This window comes from Echeneis naucrates, chromosome 11 (genome assembly GCF_900963305.1).
Source record: "Echeneis naucrates chromosome 11, fEcheNa1.1, whole genome shotgun sequence".
NCBI lineage: Eukaryota > Metazoa > Chordata > Actinopteri > Carangiformes > Echeneidae > Echeneis > Echeneis naucrates.
This window is the reverse complement of record NC_042521.1, coordinates 10,176,021-10,200,383: the sequence shown is the minus strand read 5'-3', so window position 1 is coordinate 10,200,383 and position 24,363 is coordinate 10,176,021. Positions and strand designations below refer to the sequence as shown.

General features: G+C 40.8%; 1 protein-coding gene across 1 annotated transcript in view; it reads right to left on the bottom strand.

Annotated features, from left to right (window-relative positions):
- The window catches only part of sdc3 (syndecan 3), a 32,924-nt gene that overhangs the window by 6,854 nt on the left and 1,707 nt on the right, over window positions 1-24,363 (bottom strand). The window contains exon 2 of the mRNA XM_029514982.1: window positions 3,541-3,637. Within this exon, the coding sequence (XP_029370842.1) occupies window positions 3,541-3,637 (97 nt within the window). The remainder of the gene's footprint in view (window positions 1-3,540; window positions 3,638-24,363) is intronic.

Below are 24,363 nucleotides of genomic sequence, written 5' to 3'. Positions count from 1 at the left end.
CTACAACAACCTGTGTTTGATACCACAAAAACTCAAGTCTGTCAACACTTCATTTAAATCTTTTCACATTAAGGTCCAGAACCTCTTGTAAAACTCTGAGGAAAGTCCGTTAACTCAAGAAGCTTTGCCAGAGCTGAGCTGCTGAACTCCCAAAGACATTTTGTCAAAGAAGATCGGTGATTCAAATGAAGCTTCACCCTTCTAAGGCCATCCCATCTATCTCTTCCACACTGTCCAAGTCTTGGCCACCAGCACTGAAGAGGTTGTCAAAAAAATTCATGGCCAGATTCTTTCTAAGGTATTTGTGTACTGCTGATAGAAATTTGAATTACGTTTTTCCGACTTCCCACCATCAAGCTAGCTGTAAAATCTTCCTCCTCGAGCTCCACTATCTCCAGACATCCTAACAACTGACAGAAAGTCCATATGAATTACCTACACACTGTAACGCTAATGGGGATGGCGTCATGATGGTTCTTCCAAGGAGAAATCTGCCATTTTTGGTAATATGAAAATCCAACAGGTTCTGCTGCAGCCTCAAATAACCTGTTGTTGTTGTTGTATGTTTGATATCCTGACAACCCAAACATTACCCTGTACATCTTACACCCTCATATACCTTCTGCCTGTTCAGTTAAGGCTCCACCAAAAGTCTTTCAAGTCACTATCGAACGGTTTAACTTTGTCATTCTGTTTTTAAAGCCACCAGCAACAAAATTATGAGCCCATCTAATGAATCAAAGGCTTTATTGCCATGAACTGTTTGTAGTCAGCCCCCATTCTAAAATGTTCATGCTGAAACATTTGTTGGTGAGGTCAGTTCAGTGTTCAAAAAGCACTGCCATTCCCCACTCTGCCCTATTATCAGCTGACCTGTGTCTCTATTAACAACAGACACCTTTGAGGCATGCCCAATTTTTATTTCCATGCATTTTAACAACTCTACATTTGCCTTTCTTGCTGGGTTTTGGAAGGATATTCTTTAAATGACACATTTGCTCAGCACTTCAAATAAAGTAAATTTTAAAATTCTACAACCAGGGTGATGAACCTGAAGAAAAACAAACTGTCTGCCACAAGTTTCATCTGGGTTCATGAGTCTCCTTTAAGGAGTGAAATTGTGAATCATCCTGTGATGCAATATCAGAAAACTGCAACAAAATGACATCCTGTATCAGTTCCTCATCTTCACTTCACTGCGTCACCATGTCTGAGTCATCTGTGCACAGTAACAGCATCCAGCCTTTACCTCAGCATCACATAATTCTCATTAACATTATAGACACCTTGCTCATTTTCCTTCTTTGTGTAGCAGATTACACAGGTCACTGATTAGGTACCTCCTGCTGCTTGCTGGGTGTTTTGCAGTATCACCTTTAAGCTGCATGTTGTGTTCTCACTGTGTGGGCAGGACAGACGTTTACATTGCCACTCTGGAAGCATCTCATACTGACATAACGTATATACACTGAAGAAAACATTTTCTTACTTGAATTGAATCAGTCCTCTATAAAGTTTGTGATGGAAATGCTTGACTCCAGTGCCCTGACAACAACAACAAACTGCCTGGAAACAAGTACAATCTGATTTGAGTCAGTTCTCTTTCAATAGTCACACAGTCAATGGAAAAGAAATTATCATCTAGCACCAGGCTTATTTCAGCTATCAAGTGGACCAAACACTTTTTCATTTAAGAGCTTTAAATGAAGTTTTCATGTCCTGCAGCCAGGAGACTTTGCTCAACAGTGTAAAGAGCATCTGCCACAACTCTGACCCCATGGCTGGCAGACAAGGGAGAAACCCCTCCTCTGGGAGGGATACCAAGGTTTATAGTCCAAAACTCACAAATTTGCATGTTTTACAGCCTAGAGCCACACATGAATAAATGAAAGCACTCTTTTTTTCTCCCCTCTGCAATGTGTTTATTGATGTTTTTAAAAGTATTGACATTATTATGTTTTCAAAGCAGAAGTATCGCAGCAAGATGTTTGACCCCACGTTTCATCATGCAAAAAATCATAACTCCCCAAATGAAGCTTCATTATGTCACACATGACGTATCATTCCGGTTTTTAATTGAGGGAGGGGGTTTCTTTATAAGTATATCTTTATTATGTACAGTATTTTATGGTGGCACAATCACATTATAATGTAAGTATATATTTAATGTTAAAGAAGAAACTGTCAAAATTTAAAGCTGCACATAGAACCTTTAAACATACATAGTGCTTTACTGTTTCACAAGACCTTGCCCTTTATTGTTCCGTGCAAATGTTTGGTTGAACGTTGGACAGCAGATGTAGCCATATTGAACTGCATCAAATGCTTTGAAACACTGAGTCATTTCAACATGATTGCTTCATATTGATTCAGTGGTTCAAAGAGATTTGGTTTCTCCATCGCCAGATTTGGCATATCACCACTGAGGTTTTACTTGGAGGGTTAGTAATGTTTATCCAGGAGTTTAAGTTCTATCGTGCACAGTTGTACGGAGCTCTCTCACTGATCTACTATCTTGGTCACAACACTCCAATGAAACCACTCTTAATAATCGCCGTGAAAAATACAGGAGAGCGGAGGAGAGGAGCGACAATGGTGTTGAGTGATTCATTTTCTTCTTAAAGCTCATAATAGTATTATACCACCTTTCATTTTTTTGGAGCAGTGCAGCTCCCTGGGTTGAAAGAGAAACAAATTGAATTTACAGGCATAAAGACATGAAAGCTGACAGAAGTGCAGGAGAAGACATTGAAATATGGACTCAAACAATGTAACTGCTGCAAAAAAAAAAAAAAAAAAAATCAGATGCCACAAAATGCCACTTTTTGAGACTGCAGCGACACAAAATGCACATCCTTCTGTGGAAAATGAAACCTTTCGTTGCAATCTGATGGCTCTGCATCACGGTTCAAGATAAAGCAATTTGGTGTGTAGCTGTTTCAACCACAGGGGGTGCCTCGGCTGCACCCTCATGCTCTGAATTGTAATTCATTGTGAGTGTGCTTAATACTAGTGAGGTTCCTGAACACAGGGCAGCCCTCAATGAGTCATGGTTAATAAGGAGAGCTGAATTCAAGCTTCAACAGCCAGATCAGAAAATCAGCCTCAATTACACCAACGTGATTTATGTTAAGTAGGTAATTCCTATGCACAGACAGCAAACTCAGACATACGTGTATACAAGTAACAACTGGTTTGGATGTGATTGTCTAATCTGTGTGGACAGTAATCTGATTAGAGTAAATGAGATCTGAGAGGAGTGAGCCTAGGTTGCTTCTTGTTTGCAAGGTGTGTCTGTATTTACAGGTGTGTAAATAAATCTGCATCAAAAGCTGTCTGGAAAGCCAAATGGCATGTTTGAATTGTGTGTGTGCAGAGCCTGTGCATATGAGTTTGGTGAATACAGGGACCATAATTGGATTGTAGTTGGGGACTGGGAGTGGGGTATCTTTAGGTCAGCTGCTTTAAACCCAGCAGCTGTCGGGTTAGAAAGAAGCAGGGCATGAATGTGTAACCTCACAGACAAACACACACACTTACAGCCAGAGCCTGAGCCCGAGTAGAGGTCCTCATCATCGTAGAACTCGTCTCTTGTCGAGCCCTCGTCATCGATAGATGGCGACGACCATGTCTGTCCCTGTTGGAGAGACAAAGATGGGGGGATGGGGGTGGGGGAGATAAGAGAGATTAATGAATCATGAATGACTGAGCTGTTTGTCATTTCATTTGAGACAAACCACTTTGGTAGATTACAAGTACCCCCCCCCCCCCCCCCCCCCACACACACACACACACAAGCACATCTGTCTGGGAGGAGATGGTGGACAGGCTAACATCTGTCTGTCTCCCTCCATGGTGGAGCATAGTTAATGAGTTGATCTAAAGCTGGGATCTTTCTAGGGGAACATCAAAGCCTCGGAGAAGAGAAGGGCTTCATTTTCTCTGCTTACGTATCAATCGGAAGTGATGCTCAGACTGTAAAACAGCACAGCAGAGGAAAGCAGGTAACTTTTGAACCCATGGTGCAATGATTTTTTTTTTTTTTTTAAATCAACTGACACTGTAAGAACTTTTTGAAAGCACTGATTCTTTGTTTAAGTTATAAAGTGAAAAAAGTCCTGTCAAAGCATTGATGATGTTTGACTAACCAACAGTATAATGACAATTAATTTGATGATCATATACAAGCAGCTTGTTTTCACATATGAGAGGCTGAAACAGGAGAACCTTAAACACATCACCTCAATGAGTAAATTGACTGTCAATCTGTCATCTAATCAGTCCATAACTAAATGTTCTGGCATTGAATACTTTTTATACATCAGAAAATAGGAGCCTACAGCCTTGCAGGTCTGTGAGGTCATCATTTTATTTTATTTAGAAACCACTGTAATTTAAATCAAGTGCTTATAGTAATTGCTGATGTTCATCCAATATAATGTTCAGAAAGTTGACCACCTTAGTTTGGCCAGTCGGCATGCTTCCATTTGCTGATAGAACTATATAGAGCTGATGGAAACATCATTAATTTTTCAGGTGATAAAAAATATGTTGACTGTGATATTTGCTCTGATGCTGATGATGATTATGATGATGAATTTAGAGTTAGGTGGATCCCCATAAGGTATTTATCAAATTACTGAATCAGTGAACTTGATATTTAAGTTTGGGTGCTGGCTTTGTTTTTCGTGGGGTCATGGTGCTGACAAGGCTAAAAATTCCCATCAGACGTTCTCTGAGCACAAGGTGATGTCTTCAAATTGCTTGTTTTGTCCAAAAATATGAAGTTCATAAAAATGTACAAATCTTCTCACGTGAGAAGCTGGAAAAGGCTAATGTTTTGTTTCATAAATGACTTAAAATCTCTCATCACAACTGTTGTCCAAATGGTTTCAGGGCAATTTTGAATCCCTTGTGTGGAGAATATAACAGTCCCTAGTGGGTGACTGCTGTGAGTTTTACAGCAGCACTCTGAAGGCTCTCAGCCTGCAATACGCCCCTGACTGTCTCTCATGGATCATTTCACTGCAACTGTCCTGCTCATCACATCTTAATCCAGGCTTGTTTTATATATGACTGAGGGGAAAGTGCCAGCTTGGCTGATGACCTCTGTGAGGGTCGGGAGAGAGAGATTAGTTGTGGATTGTTTGGGCTTGAAACGCTGGAGTGAATGACCTCGAGGCTCAGGTCGCTTTGAGGGTGATCCCTCCCCTCTCTCGCTCCATTCATCTCTCTCTTTTTCTTGACCTCAATCCCACATCCCTGTGATGTTTAAACACACACTTTAGCACTCAGAGGTTTTAGCCATTCACAAGGTCAACTGATACTACTATCAAATGCATGCACTTAAGAAACACCACCCAATGCAATGATACATTTCACTACACTACACATCCATTTGTTTCCAACTGGAACTGTATATGCAGGCTCCATTCATTTCAGATATTTCCAGGTAATTGTTTGAGGTGTATCAAAGCCCCACTCAGAATAAGTCATGGCAACTATTTTGTCAGATTTTATCACTGCAAATTTGTAGTGAACTTGACCATTACCAATCATTTTTCTCTTATCTTACTTTGCAAATCATGATTTGATCATGATCAGTTTATAAAACACATTGTCACCTGTAGACATGCATCAGTGATTTGTGATTATACATAATAACAGTCCAAAAGTGGCTGATCTGCATAGTTAGCATTTTTATTTTCATACTTTTTTGAGTTGTATTTTCTCCCTCTGAACCTAGATTTAGCTGTACAGTGTTTCTGGCCAAAAAACAAAGGACAGTTTTGCTCCAGGTATTGGAAAACAGTCGGTCCGCTGCTGACAATCTGACCAAAGCAAACTTATCTCCTCAGAAATCTTAAGCCCATCCTGAGGCCCTTCAGAGCTGTGTGTTGCTAATTGTATACACACACAGACACACGTACACACACACGTACACGTACACGTACACACACACACACACACACACACACACACACACACACACACACACACACACACACACACACACTGAAGCTCCTCCCCGGCTCCAGACAGAGGAAACATGATGCCTTTAAAAGCCAATAAAAGCATAATGGAATCTAGAAACCCGAGCATCTCAGTCCATCACATCTCAGCGTGAGGTGGAGCTTAAGCGCTATATGTACCTCCAGAAAATGAAATTGACTTCAAGATGTCTGGAGCCTTGACACACCAAGTATATGGGCTTCAGAAAGTGATAAGCTAAGAGTATGTGTGCTTCTTCACGATTCAACTGTAAATGTGTGTGAGAAAGAGATTGAGAGAGAGTGTGTGTGTGTGTGTGTGTGGTGATGGTCTGGTGATCTCAATTCACAAAACTGCTGAAAAATACTGAAAAGACAGCTCAGAGTGCGAGCATGGTGCAAATGTGTGTGTGTTCTGTATTACAAGGATTTGCTTTACAATGAAGGACGTTGCTATGGGCAACCTTTGCCTTCCACAAAAATTCCTATCCCCAAGTGGGAAGCTACCAGACACACGCGCGCGCACACACACACACACACACACACACACACACACACACACACACACACACACACACACACACATATATATGAACTCTAACTACATTATCAAAGGTGTTATGTAACATCAAATAAACAACCAAAAAAAAAAAAAACATCAAAACAGTTTACTCCTTGAGCTCCCCTCTCTATCTGCCCACCACTCCCTGCCTCCCCCCCCCAATCCACAAAGTTTGCCAGTGTATCCCCATCCTCGCCCCATTTTCCTTTCATCTTAAACTCCATTCCTTATCTCAAGGCTAGCCTCCTAAATTCAGCGTGACTCCCAAAAACACACACATGCACTTAAATAAACAGACACACCCCCCCCCCCCCCAAGGCAGCACCAGAACCCACCCAAGGGCCCCTTCACAGTCCCCGACACACACAACAACCTCCAGGACACAACGTAGCTGCTAGTCTGCTGTTTGCTATTCAGTGGCATTTGAATGTGTATCATCTATGTTTATCCTGACCTTTAACAGTAATATATAATCAGCTCATGTGCCTCAACATGTTTTATTTATGACACAATATTATATGTGTGAATTCATGCTATGGTGGGCGGCAGCACATCACTGTATGTAATTACAGTGTGTGAGTTTGAATAGGTATAATCACAGGTTTTGTATGTGGTGTGTGAGTGCAGGCGCATACAAATACCCTTCAGACCTATCAGTCGGGTGTGTGTGTGTGCGTTTTATGTGATTTTGGGGCCATCAAATAGGGCCAGCTCTGCGTTTTGGATCTATAAACAGCTGTACTTTCAGGCTGCGCCACATTGCTAACTAACCACAATGAATGAGTTCTCTTCCACCGCACACATTACCCGGGGCCAAAATCATCTGTATGTTGCCCTGAATTTCCTTCAACCACTGCATTTTGTACCCATTTGTTATAAAAGGAAACTGTAAGACGACAACCATATTTTGCTGAATCTGTGCACTGAGCCCAATCCTGGTTTTTGGCAATGTATGAAGAAGTGCCATTGTAAGACATGCGCTGCCAGTTGGAGTCATTCTAAAACAATCTGGGAGCTTGGGATATATAATTATGTAGACTTTGTAAAAAGAGAAGGGGAGGACATTTAATTGACAGACAGGGAAAAAGCACAAGAATCATGTTAGTTAAAGTAATGTCATGTTTGGACAAAGCAAACACAGGTGTGTCCTCTGAGGGATGACGCCGGTAGAAACCTGATCTGAGGCTGACATCAGGCTTAGCATTACACATTTCATCCAATACACTAAAGCTGCTCTGTCCTCTGATCAGTGTGTGTTTGAGCCTGGATTTTACACAGATATTAATATTCCACAGTAGATGATTTGTTCCAGATTTTAATTTAGAATCAGAATGGAAAAAAAAGATCATAACTGTGTGTGTGTGCGTGTGATATTACAGCAACAACACTGCAGCAATCTCACAGTGAGAAGGTATGTGTGTGTGTGTGTGTGTGTGTGTTTTGAACGTTGGAACAATGGGTCTATACAATTCACTAAGATGCGGGAAGTCAGATAACAAAAGGAAGTACAAGTAGTTGTACAGATTTATATAGTTGTGTAGTGTTTTCCTGGTTTGATTCACCAAACCAGGAGAACACACACACACACACACACACACACACACACACACACAGGAGGGCTGGTGGAAGATTAGCCTTCAGATGTGTGTGTGATCCGAGGATGAGTTTTGGTTGTTCAGTTCTGTTCAGGCTATTTGGGCAGATAGAGAGTCTCATTCTGATTGACTTCAAATGCATTCCTCTGTAACCGGAGAGGCTACGGCTGACACACACACTTCTTTCTCTTTCTCTCTCTCTCTCCCTCTCTCCCTCTCTCCCTCCACTGCTCCTGATACAGAAGATGCAGTGCTGCAGAGAAATAACCATTAATTGTGCTTTTTAATATGTGAGATTTTATCTGAGCGAATATTCTTGACTGCAGCAGCATCTCTGAGCTCTCAACTGTGAGGAATAATTTGAATACTCCCTCTGCTTTCTGGCACCATCTGTGAGTCCTGCTCCTCTATCTGTCCCCCCATTTACTTCATCCAGAACCAGGGAAATAAATACAACAAGAGATGCTGAGGTAATTTCCATTGTTGTCTTTTTGTTTATACTATTGTCACTGTAAAGAGTGAAATATAATATTTCCCTCACTTTCAAGTAAAAACAAAACAAATATTTTTTTATTTTAGTTTTTTGATGGCTCACCTTAAACTCAGGACTATATGTACTTCTATATGTATATACTTGTATATGCATTTCTATTTGATTTGATAAGGGGTACTAATACCAATGGCATAAAACAACACTTGATTATTAGCTTGTGGGCTGCAGAATCTGTCAAAGCATAGTCAGAGATGTGTGCTTGGGTTTCAGATTTAAGTTGGCAAAGGCTTTACATAGATCACTACTGTGCAAGCCGACCGCCATCAGTACTTTCCAAATATCAAAGCAAAAAATTGTCTAGTTGTATTCATGCACACTCATATTTGGCTTTAACCTGCCAGTACTTAGCTTCGTATTGTGTTATATAAGACAAGCAGAATTTTTTATAGAGCCAATAAAATCAGTAGGATTTGATTCCATTTGATTCCTAACTAAACAAATATTCACTTTCCCTGAGAAACACGGCGCATCAATCAAGATGAAAAGTCCCATTTCCCTTTAATAATTGGTCACTAATGGCACATAATCAGTAAAACGTGTGGTGCTACAATTAATGTTATTTATTCTCACCTTATCTATTTAACATCTTGCAATCACACAGATTTGTGGTGTGACCCAGTAGAGGACTTTCAGGAAATCACGTCTGACACCAGAGCATCCATTTTAACATGTAAGAAAGTTTCTGTGTATGCAACAACACTGGACTCTCTATCCATCAGGAAATTTCTCTGCAGTTTCCCTCCCCTGCCTTTACGTTTAGATGTCCTGGATTTGAATGGACAGGATTTCTCTGTATGTTAATGGCCATTAACAGAGTGTATTTCATGTTCCACTCAGTCTGTCTGAGACCTGCTCAGATTTGAGCCCCTTCATCAAGTTAAATTAGTGTCATTGTGGTTGAATGTTTAAAGATCCATGTGGGTGTCCTGACTGAGCTTAAGTGCTGGATGCCAAACCTGTCAAGGTATCATGAACACATGACAGTTACAACTACAAAACAATAATCATCTGGCAGAAAATTGAGACCCAGATCAGGCCTAAAATAATGTAAAGTGATCTTTATGGGCCACATCTCCAACATCCCTGCAATTTAATTCACAGTGGGTGGAGCGCCCACACTCTAAAGTAGCTGCTGATTCACAGCCGTCTCTGTGTCTGCTCATCTCTGGAGCAGTCTGACTGACTCTGATAAGAGGTAGGGAGTTTGAGGCATGCTGCTCACTTTCAGAAGTGGACTGTTGATAGCTCTCTACCTGCAAAGGGTCACACCGCTTGGCACTTGCCCCCTGGATACTTGCACACTTTCAGGAAACAGTGCAGCCTGTTTAGTGCTTGCACTATTCACACATCTTTTTTTCCGAGGTGGAGCCCTGACCCTGTCAGTAGTGACTTCTAATCTCTCTCCATCTTTTGCTTTTATGCCTCGTCTCACTCTCCACCCTGCTCTTCCTCTCCTACCAGCTGGGTAGGTTGGAAGGCAGCCAGCCTGGACACTAACACTCTTCCAGTCAGACAAGGCGATGAGAGAGAGAGATAGCAGGCAGACAGTGTGTGTGTGTGTGTGTGTGTACGGCTGAGTGGGTTAGGAGGTGATGGCCTGGTTAAGACACCTGCCACCTTCAGCAGAGATTAGGACAAAAAGCGTCGGCTCAGTCACACTGTTCACACCCTCAATGACACCTTACAAACACGCACATCAGTCAAATGTTGAGGCCGCATTGTGTAACAATGACGTCAGGTATACAATGAACCTTCAAATAACCAACACCCCCACACATCAGCCAAGAGGGTCAAAGAAATCCTGTCTCTGTCTATCCAGGTAGTTTAAGGTCCTAAAGTAAATGGTTGTACAGGTGAATTTTAAATCTAAAGGTTGTTGGTTGCTGTTGGTTGATACTATTTTGTGAATGTTTTGGATGAGGACAGGGTCTCTAAAGACATTTACAACCAAATGTAATCAATGTGGCTATGTGATACACATTTTTTTTTACCTAAACGAAGCATAGAAGCATAAAACTCAATATTTCTCATTCATTTGAAATTTACAGTGTCTCCACTCAGTTTTTAGGTACCAAACTTCAAATAAATAAATTGAGATGAATGGAAATGCACTTGGTGATGCAGAAACTATTCAGAATACTATAGCATGCAAAGTGAGACATTCAAGGAAGTCTGAAATGTGGGTCATATTCCTTATACTTATATTTAAATGACTACAAACGTACTTATTCAACATTAAGGGAAAAAAAAGCTAGAAAACACTTTTAAAGTTACAATGATAGATTATTTTTCACTTCGCTTCCCATAACTGACTGCAAATCTTCAAACAGAGTAAACGGCTAATGTGTAATGTGCCATGTATTCCTTTTGTTATTTTCATAACAATCGTGGAATTTCCTTGAAGATCCCTGTTGATTAAACTAACCTCTGAACTCAGACAGACAAGGATTATAAACTGGGGATTATTTTGCCCCTTTGCACAATTACAACGGAAGAATCTTTAACACAACAAAAGCTGTCAAACTTTGTATCAGCAGCATTCATCCTGTGGGTCCAATCCATTCAGCATCCATCAAAATGATTCCCAGGCTACTTTATTAATACATACATTCACTACCAAGGCTGTAAAGTTTGTAATGAATGTATTCCCCTGTGAAATGATCACTATTTGCAGCCCCTTAGGGCTCTTTTCTTTTTGGCAGTGAGCCTAATAAAGTAGCTCAAAAATGTAAAGTTAGATATCATTTAGTGTCAAGAGATTCTTTACGGAAAGAGCTGCAGCAGGAATTCATCAGTAAGCATCATTTTGTGTTTACTAGAAAGATCCTGCTAAGCAATTTTACACTGATTAGCAGTTAAAAAGAAGGGAAGTGGTTTTGGTTTGGATTGTCTTGGATAAAATCAGGCTACATGGGGATTTTTAGAAATATAGGCCTAATTTCAGATTTAACACAAAAATAGATTTTCTGTAGCTGTTTATGTTGTTTGTATATATGCGACCATCAAATCCAAACTGCCATTCAGTGCCCAAAAAGATCCTCCTGGACATGATGCTATAAGTAGTGACGAGTGGGTAGGTAGGAACACTAATTTACTCACTTGTAAAACACATTTCTGATCTATTTATGCATGTTTGTTTTAGTTTTTCACACAAGATTGCTCCCCGTGACCAACGAATATGAACCATCAAGCGAACACTGTAAACATGCTCATGTGTGGCAGCCAGGAAATGAGTGAAACACCCCCTCCAATGTTTTTAGACTCTTTATGCTGATCAAATTCCTGATTGCGTTACAGTAGCTGATCCAAATCATAGCTTCGCTGGTCGTATTAATTCCGCATACAAAACCTGTGGGAGGATAGCATTACAGTGGCTCAAGTTTGTTATTCCAGCTCGGTCTGGCCCGAAAGCTTTCTTAGAGCAGCACTAAACCACAGCTGAAAAGCATCCAAGCACTAATATTATCCTTCTAATATTATCTTTCTCCACTGAGTTATAAGGACAAAGATGATTTAAGTGATGGATGCCCTTACGGAGAGACCTGCATTTGCTAAATAAAGGCATGGTCCATGGTACAATGAATGGCTTGGTCAGAGAGCTGGAGGAACAAAACAGGTGCACACCGGAGAAAAAATAAATCATGCATCTGCACCACTGCAAGGCAATTTAAATCCACTTTCATGCATAAACTCTCTCAATATCCATATCTGTCACAACACAATAGACGCTGAATTGACTTATGTTAATGTCCAGTGTATCTTTAGCCAAGCATTACTTTTATAATAGTCACTACAGCTTTTTCTTCATTGTTAGCTTCACAATTAATCCTCATTAGGTGGACGGCCCCTTGCTCTCTCTCTTTTAGGAAATTGATTATGGAGGTCTTCCAGCAGGGAAACTGAGATTTACTTTAAATTAATCAGCTAAAAAATACAACAGAATCTGGCATCCCCAATTAAGTTCTTTCAGTCATTGCTTTGTGTCAATGATTAGCATGCTGAGGTTATTTCTATTTTCTGTTTTCATGCAGGCTGCTACAGGGATGTCCAAGTTATTCACTGTGCCCTGCTGTTATCAGCAACTATTACAGAGTTTAGTAAACAGTGTATTTCTGACAAACCAGCTGCTACTGGAATTTTTTGTTGCAGTATTGTAATGTAAATCAACAAGGACTGTATTCTTAAGGATTATAATGAGACTGATAAATGAGGAAATACAAGAAAATGCTTATAAAAAGAGCCTTGATATTGAAAATGGTTGTTTCCAGTGGACACAATCAGCTGATCAGTGGCTGTAAGAGAAGCTGCTCAGAGGCAGACTGTGTTTAACCTGTAATGTCCTCACTTTTACAACAAACCAAGCAGCACTGACACTGAAACTTACTGCAGACAAAGCAGAGGTCACGTGACTGTTTAGTGACACATCAGCTGGCCTGAAACTGTGTAATGGATTTGAGCTGTGAGACCCACACACACACACACACACACTAATGCACAGATCCTCTCAGCTCTTGGCCTGAGTATAGAGAGCAGCATGATGGGAGGAAGGGTGATAGAGACAGAGAGATGTATATCTGTATGTAGGACCCAGCTGTTACACTAATCTGACAATCCAGCAGGATTAAAGACCACACACACACACACACCCTCTTCCATTATAGATGACCTGTGAATTTCTACGCTTATGAGTATTTGTGCATGCAAGTGCATTTGTGAGTGTAGTGTTTAGTAAAGAGGTGGCAGTGAACAGTTAATGCTGTTGGTTGGCTGGTGGGTCAATGTCTGCATTTTTGTGGCTGCCTTCATGAAGTGGTGGAGAAGGAGAGAGAAGTAGTGAGGCTGAATATGAGTGTGTGTGTGTGTGTGTGTGTGTGATTATAGGCTGGCTCAATGGGCCTATTTCTGCGGGGCCAGTGGGAGGGCGTGGTGCCTGTGGCTGGAACTTTTCTTGTGTTTCTATGGAACTTTTCAAAGGGGCTCAGAAATGTGGCTGCGTGTGAGAGAGAGCACCCTGCAAACCATGATGCCTTTGTGTAGCAGAGAGAGTGAGAGGGGGACACTCATAAACGGTAATCAATGGCCTCCTCTCAGCCCAAAATCGAAAACCCTTACACATGCACGCGCATACACACACGATGATGGGAATCACATTTCTCATTTTCTCATACAGTGATGTGAGTCACAAGACAGTTTCATGTAATTACAGCCTGTTTAATCAGGCTAATGACAGTCATGCAACTATATAGATACCAAAGATGAATGACAAGAAAAGGGATAAAAACCAAACATAAATGGGCTACTCTTGGAGAGGAGGGCCTCAGTGAGGTATGATAGTGGGATGGTGGACCCAGAGGCAGGGAGGGTGGAGAACAATAGAATAGTGTTTTTGTCTTTGATGGAGGGGAGAAAAATCCAATCAGCCTTGTGTAATTCAATCTGGGACGGAAAGAAGCCCCCCTTCGAGTGTGTGTGTGTGTGTTGAGAGGGCGTTGTGTAGTACACCACCATACTCACACACAGAGGAGGTAAAAAATTGCTGCTCCAGGGGCATCCCAAGCAGCTGACCTTGCTACGCTCTCTTGACTCACTCTCATTGGTTGACTGACCTTGGCGAAGTCATTGCAAGTGTTGAGCATCTGAGACGCTTCCAGCCAATGACTGCAGGCCAAGTGACCGTCAGCGCAGCCAGATAGCCGATTGATTCTTTACGTATCATAACAGCCCCTGATATTGAACACAAATTACACAGGTCGTGAGATCTGGCAACAGAGTGAACTCTGCATTAGGCTTGAGCAGCATGTGGTATCTGTAAAGGGCTACATTGACTAGATGATTGTGAACTAATTAGATATTTATCACAAGTTACTGATTAACTCTCATGAATCATTGTCAGAAGACTTCAGCCACTCAGTAGCCAAGATGGCAAACAAGGAAGTAAGACTTGCCTTGCTGATTCTTTCAGCAAATGGCTCCTGCGTTGTCTTGGCTGATTTTGAGATTGCATTTTAGTAATTTTTTTCATCATCATCAGATTTCATTTTTGAATTTAATACATTGTATTTGTCAGATGTTTCTTATGTGAATCTTCCCTTTGGAAACGACAAGAAAATGAATCAATGAGGATTACTGTTTTTTAATCTTTAAACTGCCTGTGTCTGTAGCTTTGGGATTTGGAACGATACAAGGCATTAAAATATGTGGCCTTGCACTCTGAACTGTAATGGATTTTTAAACAGATTAATTAATAATAAAAAGAATCATTATATACATCTCAGTTCATAACCAAGGCCTTTTAAGTTTAACAATTTTGAAGTTAGTTCCGAAAACAACAATTTATATGGGAACAGAAAAAAAAATATTTGATTAATATATCATTTGTGCTTTTCTTTTACTTTTTTAAAATAGAAAAATACAAGATCATTTTCTAAAAATGTTCAACTGAAAAAGTCTGGGCAAGAAAAAACGTTTGCCCAGAATATGTGCTGTGCTGCTTGCAGCTCAGGTTTGCAACCTGTAACAACAGCTCACATTTCATTTCAGAAGAGATGAGCATTTTGGGGAAAAACACTCATTTGCTTTCTTGGGAAACAACAACCTGACACAGTAACTATGAGCTGCAGCTTAAAGTCTTGTCATCACACTGTGGTTGCTAGGTTTGGTAACAGCCTTGCCTGTTAAGAGACAAAACCAGAATCTGTATAAAAACAACCACCACTACGACGGGAGCTGCTGCACAGAAGAGATGTGGATCCAACGTGGTGACCACAAACCACCCAAAATCTGTTTTATGTGTATGCTACACATGATAAATGGTGTTAATAAAACAGCTTAATGGTGACACTGAGGATTAAAGAGTAAAATGTATCATATACCCGTAGTCATTATTATTCTGTTTGAAGTTTCCTGTTGCCAATCAGACTGTGTTATCTTCCCTTCAGCATTTATTGAATCATTTCGGCACTAAAATAAATATAATCACAAGCTCTACGTGAGAGCGTGTTCATGCTTTTTTATAGTGGGACAGTTAAAGATAGCTTCATTCCTCTGTAGGCAACATTACTCACTGATTAATTAATTAAAAGGTGGATTTAAGTAACTAATGGCTCGACTATGATTGTCTAACGCATAGATTAGCTCCCGAGCACTTGGTATAATAATCAGTGATCATTAATTCCTTGGTACCGTTAGTTCAGTTTAATTAAGGTATGACTCAGTGTAAACCAGTGGAAATGTGTCACTCAAGGATAAGGAAATAGGCAGGTTATGATACCATCTTGCTCTTGTGGACCTCCCCTCAGTGTAATCCTGTCCAGGTTGTTCTCTCCATTCAATCCCTCTCAGCTGCTCTAAGCTCTTTACAGGACCTGAGTTAACCAACAGTCAGTCTTTCCCTCTTTTTGCTGCTACCACGACACCACAACACCCCATCTATCTAACTTTTATTCCCTTTTCTGTCCTCATCAGCTCCGCTGCTCCTTTATCACCACTTTTACATAATAACTAATTCTATTTCACCATGTCTGCTACATGCTCTCTCTTTCCGACCCCCCCACCCACACACACACCTTCTGCTATTGCATCCTCTTATATCACTTTTGTCTGTGATTGCCTCTGACCTTCCTCCCCTTTCATTCCACTCAAATCTCCTCTCCCTGTCCCACACAAAATCTAATCACCTTAAAATCTGTCACCTTGGTGCTTTGTTCAGTTTCTCTGAGAGTGCTAAACAACCAAGATTTCGATGTGTTATCAGGAGTTAAGATACGATTTTTTTGCAAACTTGACAATAACTAGATAAATATTTTTTTTCACCTTTAGGGCTGGGCTGCCTCAGTAATTGTGAAAGCATTTTTGTGCATAGCATGAGAAGAGGTGCTTAATAATAGAAAAGCTTTAAAATTTCCCTAACAGGAGTGACGTTGGAAAACGTGGGCCACCATGACACTTGAAACTTTATGATCTGTGCCCCTTTTGTTGGCCGTAGAAGGCACCAAGCCTGACAAGGGAAGGGCACGGGCTTCAAAACAAAAATGTAAAATCTTAGGTGGACGAAGCAAAACATTTGATAACATCAACTCAAACTTTTAGGCAAATTCTTGCTAACAATTAGAAAAAACCCTATAGTTTAACCCAACTAGTCCCAATTAAATCTAATAATATTTACACTGGTTAGGACTGAGCTAATCCTTCTCAAAGCCATTAATGTCAAAAGGAAGTGACTCCTATCAGCAACTTCTCCTACTCCTCCTGTCTAGTGTTTCAGTGTTGTGTGTCAGTCTGTCATGTGTATCTGCCTCAGTCATATCATGTTATGTCATACAGACACCCTACTCAGTCCGACAAGGGAAACAATTATCACATCACACACGTGCGAAGGCTGCATAAACAATACACTTGAGAAGACACACACAGAGGCTCTCCGTGTCAATCAGCCTTTCAGACATGGGTCTCTGCTGGCTAAGATTAGGGCTAATCCACAACTGTTGGAATGAAAGATTAAGAATGAATCACCTGCTTGTGTGTGTGTGTGTGTGTGTGTGTGTGTGGAGCGGGGTGTTATAGAAAGGCCCTATGAGAAAAACACCTTTCTGCAACCACCAAGCAATCAAGCAATATTAAAGAATCTACCCACCTCACCCCAGCCCCCCCAACCACAAATATGCACGCCCACGAACACACACACACACCTCATTAGCTTCAGTGGCTCATTCAGACTGCAAATGCCTTTGAAAGAACTCTTTAAAGCAACAGAGTTCACAGGTTTACATCAGCAAGTCCATATACACGCACATGCACACAAACAACACTCATGCAGTGGATGTCAGTGTCTGTGTTTAATTGGATCGATGTGGTTCCCTTATGGCCTGCCAATAATTGAGGGGACGGGTATAACATGTGGGAAAGCCTTTATTTTCCAAGTTCCTGTTTATTAAGACAGACAGAAGAAAGTGGAAGATCCACAGCAACGACAAGTACAAGAGGAGGAGGGGGAGGAGAGCTGGTGGGTGGATTTGGAGATGGATGGATGGAGAAAAGAAAAACGTTGCAGCAATGAGCTCCTGACCTCGTTCATTCCTCTGTCGGGACGCTGGGCTAAATAATTCAAACGCACACATACAGTCACATGCCTCCTGCACACAGTATTTCTCGCTCTTGTTCACACAGGCAGCCTCACTGTACTCCTTCATCACTCCCTCTGTCTCTCTTTCAAATGTAAACACACACATGTAAAAGCACACCCATATAACGCCTCCCTTTTGTGCACCACTCAGGAACTCCCTCCAGTTTTGGGCAATGTCTTTAAATACTCGCATCCTGTGCCAATGCAATAACCCCATGATCAATTAAGCACAAAAACACATGCAGTTTTAATGAAACTGTTACAAAATATTACTGTCAGAAAACCCCATAATATAAAAAAAAAAACAAACCGCTGTGTTAATCTGCCTTGGTGACAAACATGTATCAGATAATTATTAAAGGTGACTAGGATTTTTCACAGAAAAATGTGAGATGAAAATCATTTCAAACAAACTATGACAAAATAACAGAGAAAATTAAACAAATTAACTCTGCATATACAAATTTGCTCTATTGAGTGACAACATCAGACATGCACATGCACGCATCTACCGTCCCTTCTGCAGTTAAATGCACTCTAACTTCCACTGTGTCTTCATTTACGAGCACTCTCTACCTCGATTAAGGCCAAACAAACTTACTGGGTTTTAAGTGGGCATGGTGGCTATTTTCAAAGATGGGCTCCCAGAGGAACAGTGATAGCACTTCAAGCCGGGGCTGAGTCAAAAATGTCTCATCCACTGACATGGAGGACAATGACAGCAGTTCCTTGGACAGAGCATTGAAAACAGATAAGATTTTTTGTCATTATCTGTGACTGGTGGCAAAATCTTTTGTTCAAAGTTTAAACATTTCTTTTCTTTTTACTCTATATCATAGAAAGAGAGCAAGGTTATCGAATACACTATATCACTGAATGGACAAATCAGTAACTTGTCATGTGTCAATGGATAAATGTTTAGTCCATAAAAGAAACAGACATCACAAGTTCTCAGACCCCAAACCCAAAGAAATTCAATATACAAAGATATGAATCAGACTGGCAGTAGAAAGTTTTTGGAAACAGGGGAAAGACATGGGAAGTGACACACAAAAAACAAAGCAATTTCTAATCCAATGTTCATAGTTGTTTGTAAAAAAATAAATAAATAAGTTATAATAATTGTATTGTAAAATGATTAAATAATTTAATTATTAGTTATTAATTTAACAAAATAGTCTAAGAATTATTTGCATAATCAATAATTTTGTTCCAAAAATAGTAAAAAATTCAAAAATGTTATAAAAAAATTTTGTTTCTTTAAGAAACCAGTGTCAGAGACAAGGATATTCAGTTTAATATCAAAAGGGTCATGAACACCAGCATGTTGTGCTAAAGATATTTTGTCAATCAAATTATCAATTGACAGACTTTCAATGGACAATCTCAATCTGTCAACAGATCCATCTCTGGGACAAAAGAGCAAACCCAATCTCCTGCTCCTCAAGGCCACTAACTTTTGTCAAACCACAATTTCCACAACCAAGAATGAACTTTGGGATGAAGTTTCAAGTTTAACTGGAATACATTTAAGAATAACAATAATTGTGAAGCAAAGCTTGGGCTGTGATGTCCAAATTTTTAAGGGACAGAAAGTAGAAAATTGAAAGTTGCTAACAAAATTACCATACGCCAAATAAATGGGCCAACAGATGGAAAGGGAGATGGGGGAGTGAAGGTCAGGCGGGGGCCAGCCTCACAGAGACAACATTCAGGGTCCGGTCGGGAGTGTGAAGCCTGGCCTGGCACATCCTCAGCCCGCTCTTATCAGCTGCCTGCCAGGAAATACACATTCCAACAGTCCCATTGGATCATATGGAGTTTCAGCTCTGCATGACCCCGCCCATCCGGTGCCTCGTTAACCCAATTAGCCTGACTTTACCAAGACGTGTGAAGAAAGAGAGCAGCGCTAAAGGGGTACAAATGTATACATGAATGATATGGGTGAAAAATGATGAGCAGTACTATGCTGGTGGAAGAGCATCTGTGCTTCTCACTCTATCACACACACACACACACGTACGTTTGTTGGTAGGTAGGAGGCGCCCTGTTTCTGGGGTTTTTATTTATAGCAAAAGCTCTAACACAGAGATCCCAGAATGCTTTGTGGTTTTGGGAGACGGCACTGCGTTTATGCTCTCTAATTTAGAGTCCTGTAACAGCACAAATACACACAGACATGCACGCACACACACACAATACTGTAAAAGGTGAAACGTAACTGCCGCCTCTCCCAGTCTCTATTTCTTTATTTATTGTAGCTGAACAGATGGAAAAGAGGAGGAGGAGGACAAAGGAGGCAGGAGGAAGAGGAGAATAAAGACAAGAGAAGCAAATGAAAAGGGGTGGGGTGGAGTCAGAAAACAGAGAATAGAGATACGAAAACTATGAATGAAAGACTCAGATGACAAAGAAAAAAGATGACAGAATGAAAGGGAGAAAAGGAGGGAGGTGAAGGAGGAGAGAGGGGAAATAAAGCTGTGACAGCAGCAACCATGCTGGTTGTCATGGTAACGGCCGTAGAGAGCAGGTAGAGCACGGTCTCCTGGGAATGAGCAGTGCACGCCTTCCTCCCCCACCCTCGCTGTCTTTCGACATCCCTCCATCCTGGCTCTGTCTCAGACCATACTGGCCCGGCTCCATCCCCTCCCTGTCATCCTCATCATCCAGCTTTCATTTCTCTGCTCTCCTTCTCCATCTCCGTGTGCCAGTATCCCCCTCGTCTTACATCGCTCTTTCCTCTTTGCCTCCCATGGGCTTTCCTTTCCCATTTTCTGGACACCTTTATTTAACCTCTTAATTTCCTAGGGCTTTGTTGACTGCCCTTTTTACCAGACTCTCACACCTTTTCTGCTGCTGTCTGGCATCCCCATCTCATCCTTACCTTTACTCTTTTTCCATCTTTACCTGTCTCCATTTTATTTCCTCCCCTCTTTCTCATCATCTTGTGGTCTGCATAGCCCCCCCTCCCGTCTCTATATTCATCTAACTCCCCTCTCCAGAGCATATGTATGTATGTGAGTATATCTGTGCAGTGCTGCCCAATTACTGCAAGGGAGAATCTGTGTATATTTAGTATCTTCCCAACATGTTTCTAGCCCATTTTGACCTACCTTAACACCTCCAGCATCCTCCGTCTCCCTCTGACTCACTGTATAAACACAAATGCTGCACACCACTGTAACCATTCACGAGCACAGCAAGTGTGTATGAGATAATCTGGAGTTTAATGTTAACATGCGCCGATGCACATATTGAGAAATCATATCCGCGCTTGTATGCGTGTGTGTTACTGTTTATGGATGAGGAGCTGAAGTTTCCAGCTGGATGAATTGAGGCTATACAGGCATTCTTTCTAATACGTGGGACGACTTGAACACATTCCACACAGACAGTTTAGTGTTGCACAATATTGTGAACTACATGATTCAATAAAACAGGTATTTTCTTAACTGACTGGAAGCGAGAGTGGGACCCACGCATGCTGATAAAGTACATTTCAGCTTATATAGGTAAGGAAGCAAGCACCTCTCAAACCAAAAGATACGTGTTTCACAATAAAAGCATTTAGCAATTCTAAACATCCATGATAGCGCAACTAAAACAGATATAAATGAATTGAAATTACATAAAAACTTTGGTTATGAGGATAGGAAATAGGAGAAAGCCAATAAATGGGTCTAGGGAAGCTTTTGAATCGGATGTTTTCAATGAATATTTTCATTTTTCACCCTGGACATGCATGAATGGATAAGCATTTAGCAGCAGCTAATCCAAAACTTCACAACAAAGGTGACAACTGACAGCAGTAAGCGAGAGCTGAAAGTAACAGAAATGAGAATAAAACCCTTGCTGATACAAATACTAGAATCTACACTTAATAATGAGAAGTAAACTGCTATGATGTTAAAGAAATCATTCATTTTCATCAAAGCTCTGAGAGACAATGATGAGACAACCTGGGAGACTCAACGTTAACATATGGACACAAGTTAGATATATGGTTTTTATGTGTTGTAATTGGTAATTGGCTAATGGGTACAATTTTAATATTAAAATCTACTGGCAGCCAAAGGGGAAAGGACTATACTGGAGCGAAGCGCTCACTACATTTTGTTTTTATTTCAAAATGAGCTGTAGCATTTTCAACCATCTGTAGATGAGCTATATTAGCTGCAGCAGGATAATAATCAGGCGTAATCATCTAGTCATGGAGACACAAAAGCTCAGAGTAATTTCTCAGAACTTTCAACTCAAACATTCATCTGGTTTGCCTTAATTTGTTACCAACAGCTCAAAGCAATGAAACATCAATGAGCATCCTCTAAACTGTGTTTCACTGCTCATACAGCACACGATTCTTCATTCGACTCTTGCAGAAAAATCCAGAATAGACTTACATTTGACATCTACATTATTAGTGTGAAACACAAACACAGCCTTAGAGGCTAAAAGGGGGATTGCTGCAAAGTATTCTCTGCTCTCTTGGGGCCATTAATGAGGCCCACTATTTTATGCTCATTTTAACTGACAGTTTTCTATTTAGGTCCTAGCTGCGTTTTTAGTTAAACTGCATTCTTAGCTGCAATTTCTAAGCTCAAGTTTTGTAAAAGCAGGTTTCTCAAACCTTACTTGCTGTTATCGCAGCAGGTAAATTTTCCCAGTGAGTAAAAAATAAAATACACAAATTTTGTCCATGAGAACAAAATAAATACATTTCAATAAAATGGAGCACATCTGCCAAGGCAGTCTCTCAGTGTGATAAGAAATTGCTTTCAGATATGGGTGAGCACACACACAATAGCCAAAGGGAGGGGATTGTGAGAGGGAGGGGGGGCAAAATGTTTTTCTCCTTGAACACTGTCATTATTCTCCTCTCTGTTCACTCTCTCCTCCAAACATTGGCCCAATGAAAGCAGCTCCGGATATGAACCGTGATCCTTTTCATTTCCTCCATCCAATGGAAGGTGACCCACGATACCCTCACCAACCATTTCACATACACACCTGAAATACCACTTCCATCCCAGGAGTGTTTCTACCTGCCAGCATGTGTCTGAAGGAACTTTGTCCTCCAGCAAAGTGAGAAAGGACCCACTTCCTGTGTCAAATTGCCTATTACATTCCTCACTCACCCTCAATCCGCCTCGTTCAGGGTATTTTTTCCTCTTCCTTGCGCTGTCTCTCTTTCTTCGTCTGTCTATGGGGGGCTTTGTCTGCTGTTGTAGGCACAAAACACTGATTCATTCTATGAGTTAAACATGATCCTCAAGACACATTGCTTCCCCCCCACACACGCTATTACATACACTTCAAGGAGCAAGGGCTGGCGAGAAGAACTTTCTGGCAGTGGAGATTCACTATTTTTGAGCCCACACACAGACAGATGGATAGTCAGTGCTCCCATGAAGGCAGACGGCTGCACACACATACACACACGCAGGCTGTGGTCCATGGGACAGAACAGATGTCTGTGGGAAAACTGGTCTCATGTAAAATATAGTCGACCGGATATGATGTCACAGCAATGACAACAGGAAATACCCACAGAGACACAACACAATGAATCACTCACCAAAAGAAACACATACTTCATTTGAAGCCGAGTAGCATCTGGAGAAAGATGCAGGCTTGTGTGTGTGTGTGTGTGTGTGTGTGTGTGTGTGTGTGTGTGTGTTCAAGGCCTCAGTTGCTGTAGGTTAGTCATACGATTAAAGACTGTTGCCATGTGTGTTACCCATTTAAGCATTACCTGCAACAATCTACACGCCTAACAATGTATGCTGAAGTGTGTGTGTGTATATATATGTGTCACACCTGTCTGTACACTTAAAGATTAGGTCAGCTTGAGGCCAAGGATCTTTGGCAATGACCACTGCTGAGCAGCCCAGTAATGATCACTGTCTGAGTGTGTGCGCAGTTGTTCAAGCCTGCCAAAAACAAGTGTGGTACCAAAGATGTGGATGATAGAAATATTGTATTTTTTGGTAATTTGATTATTTAAAACTGGATTAGTGAATCTACATCTAATTTTGGGTTTGTGTTGTAGTTTTAGTTTACTACTTTCAAAATGTGCTTTATCTAATTTCACTTTAGTGGATGTTTAACCTTCAATGTGCACAAATAATGTGCAGATTTCAATGCTGGATTTTTGGCATCTGCGTTTCAAAAATATTTCTGTGCGCAGTTTCATTCTGAGTTTAAGACGTGCATGTACAAGCAAGATTTTAAGGCATCATGTCTAGTGGGATGTGGAAACTTGAAACTTCCAGCGCATACTCTCAGAATAGATTTCACAGTCAAACAGGGGACATGTTGCCAAAGGTTGTGAAACTCTTGAAATGAACTTCATAATATTAATTTTTTTAATTATTATATCTTAAGGATATTTTCAATGATCTACTCAAACTTTGCTATAAAAAAAAAATCAAAACAGGTCTGAAGTCGATCTTTACTTAAAGTATAACTCCAGGAGAGGAGTGCTGGTTTCTCTGGGATCATGGAGGCACAGAAAGAGGAGGTTAACACTCACATGGAGGGGT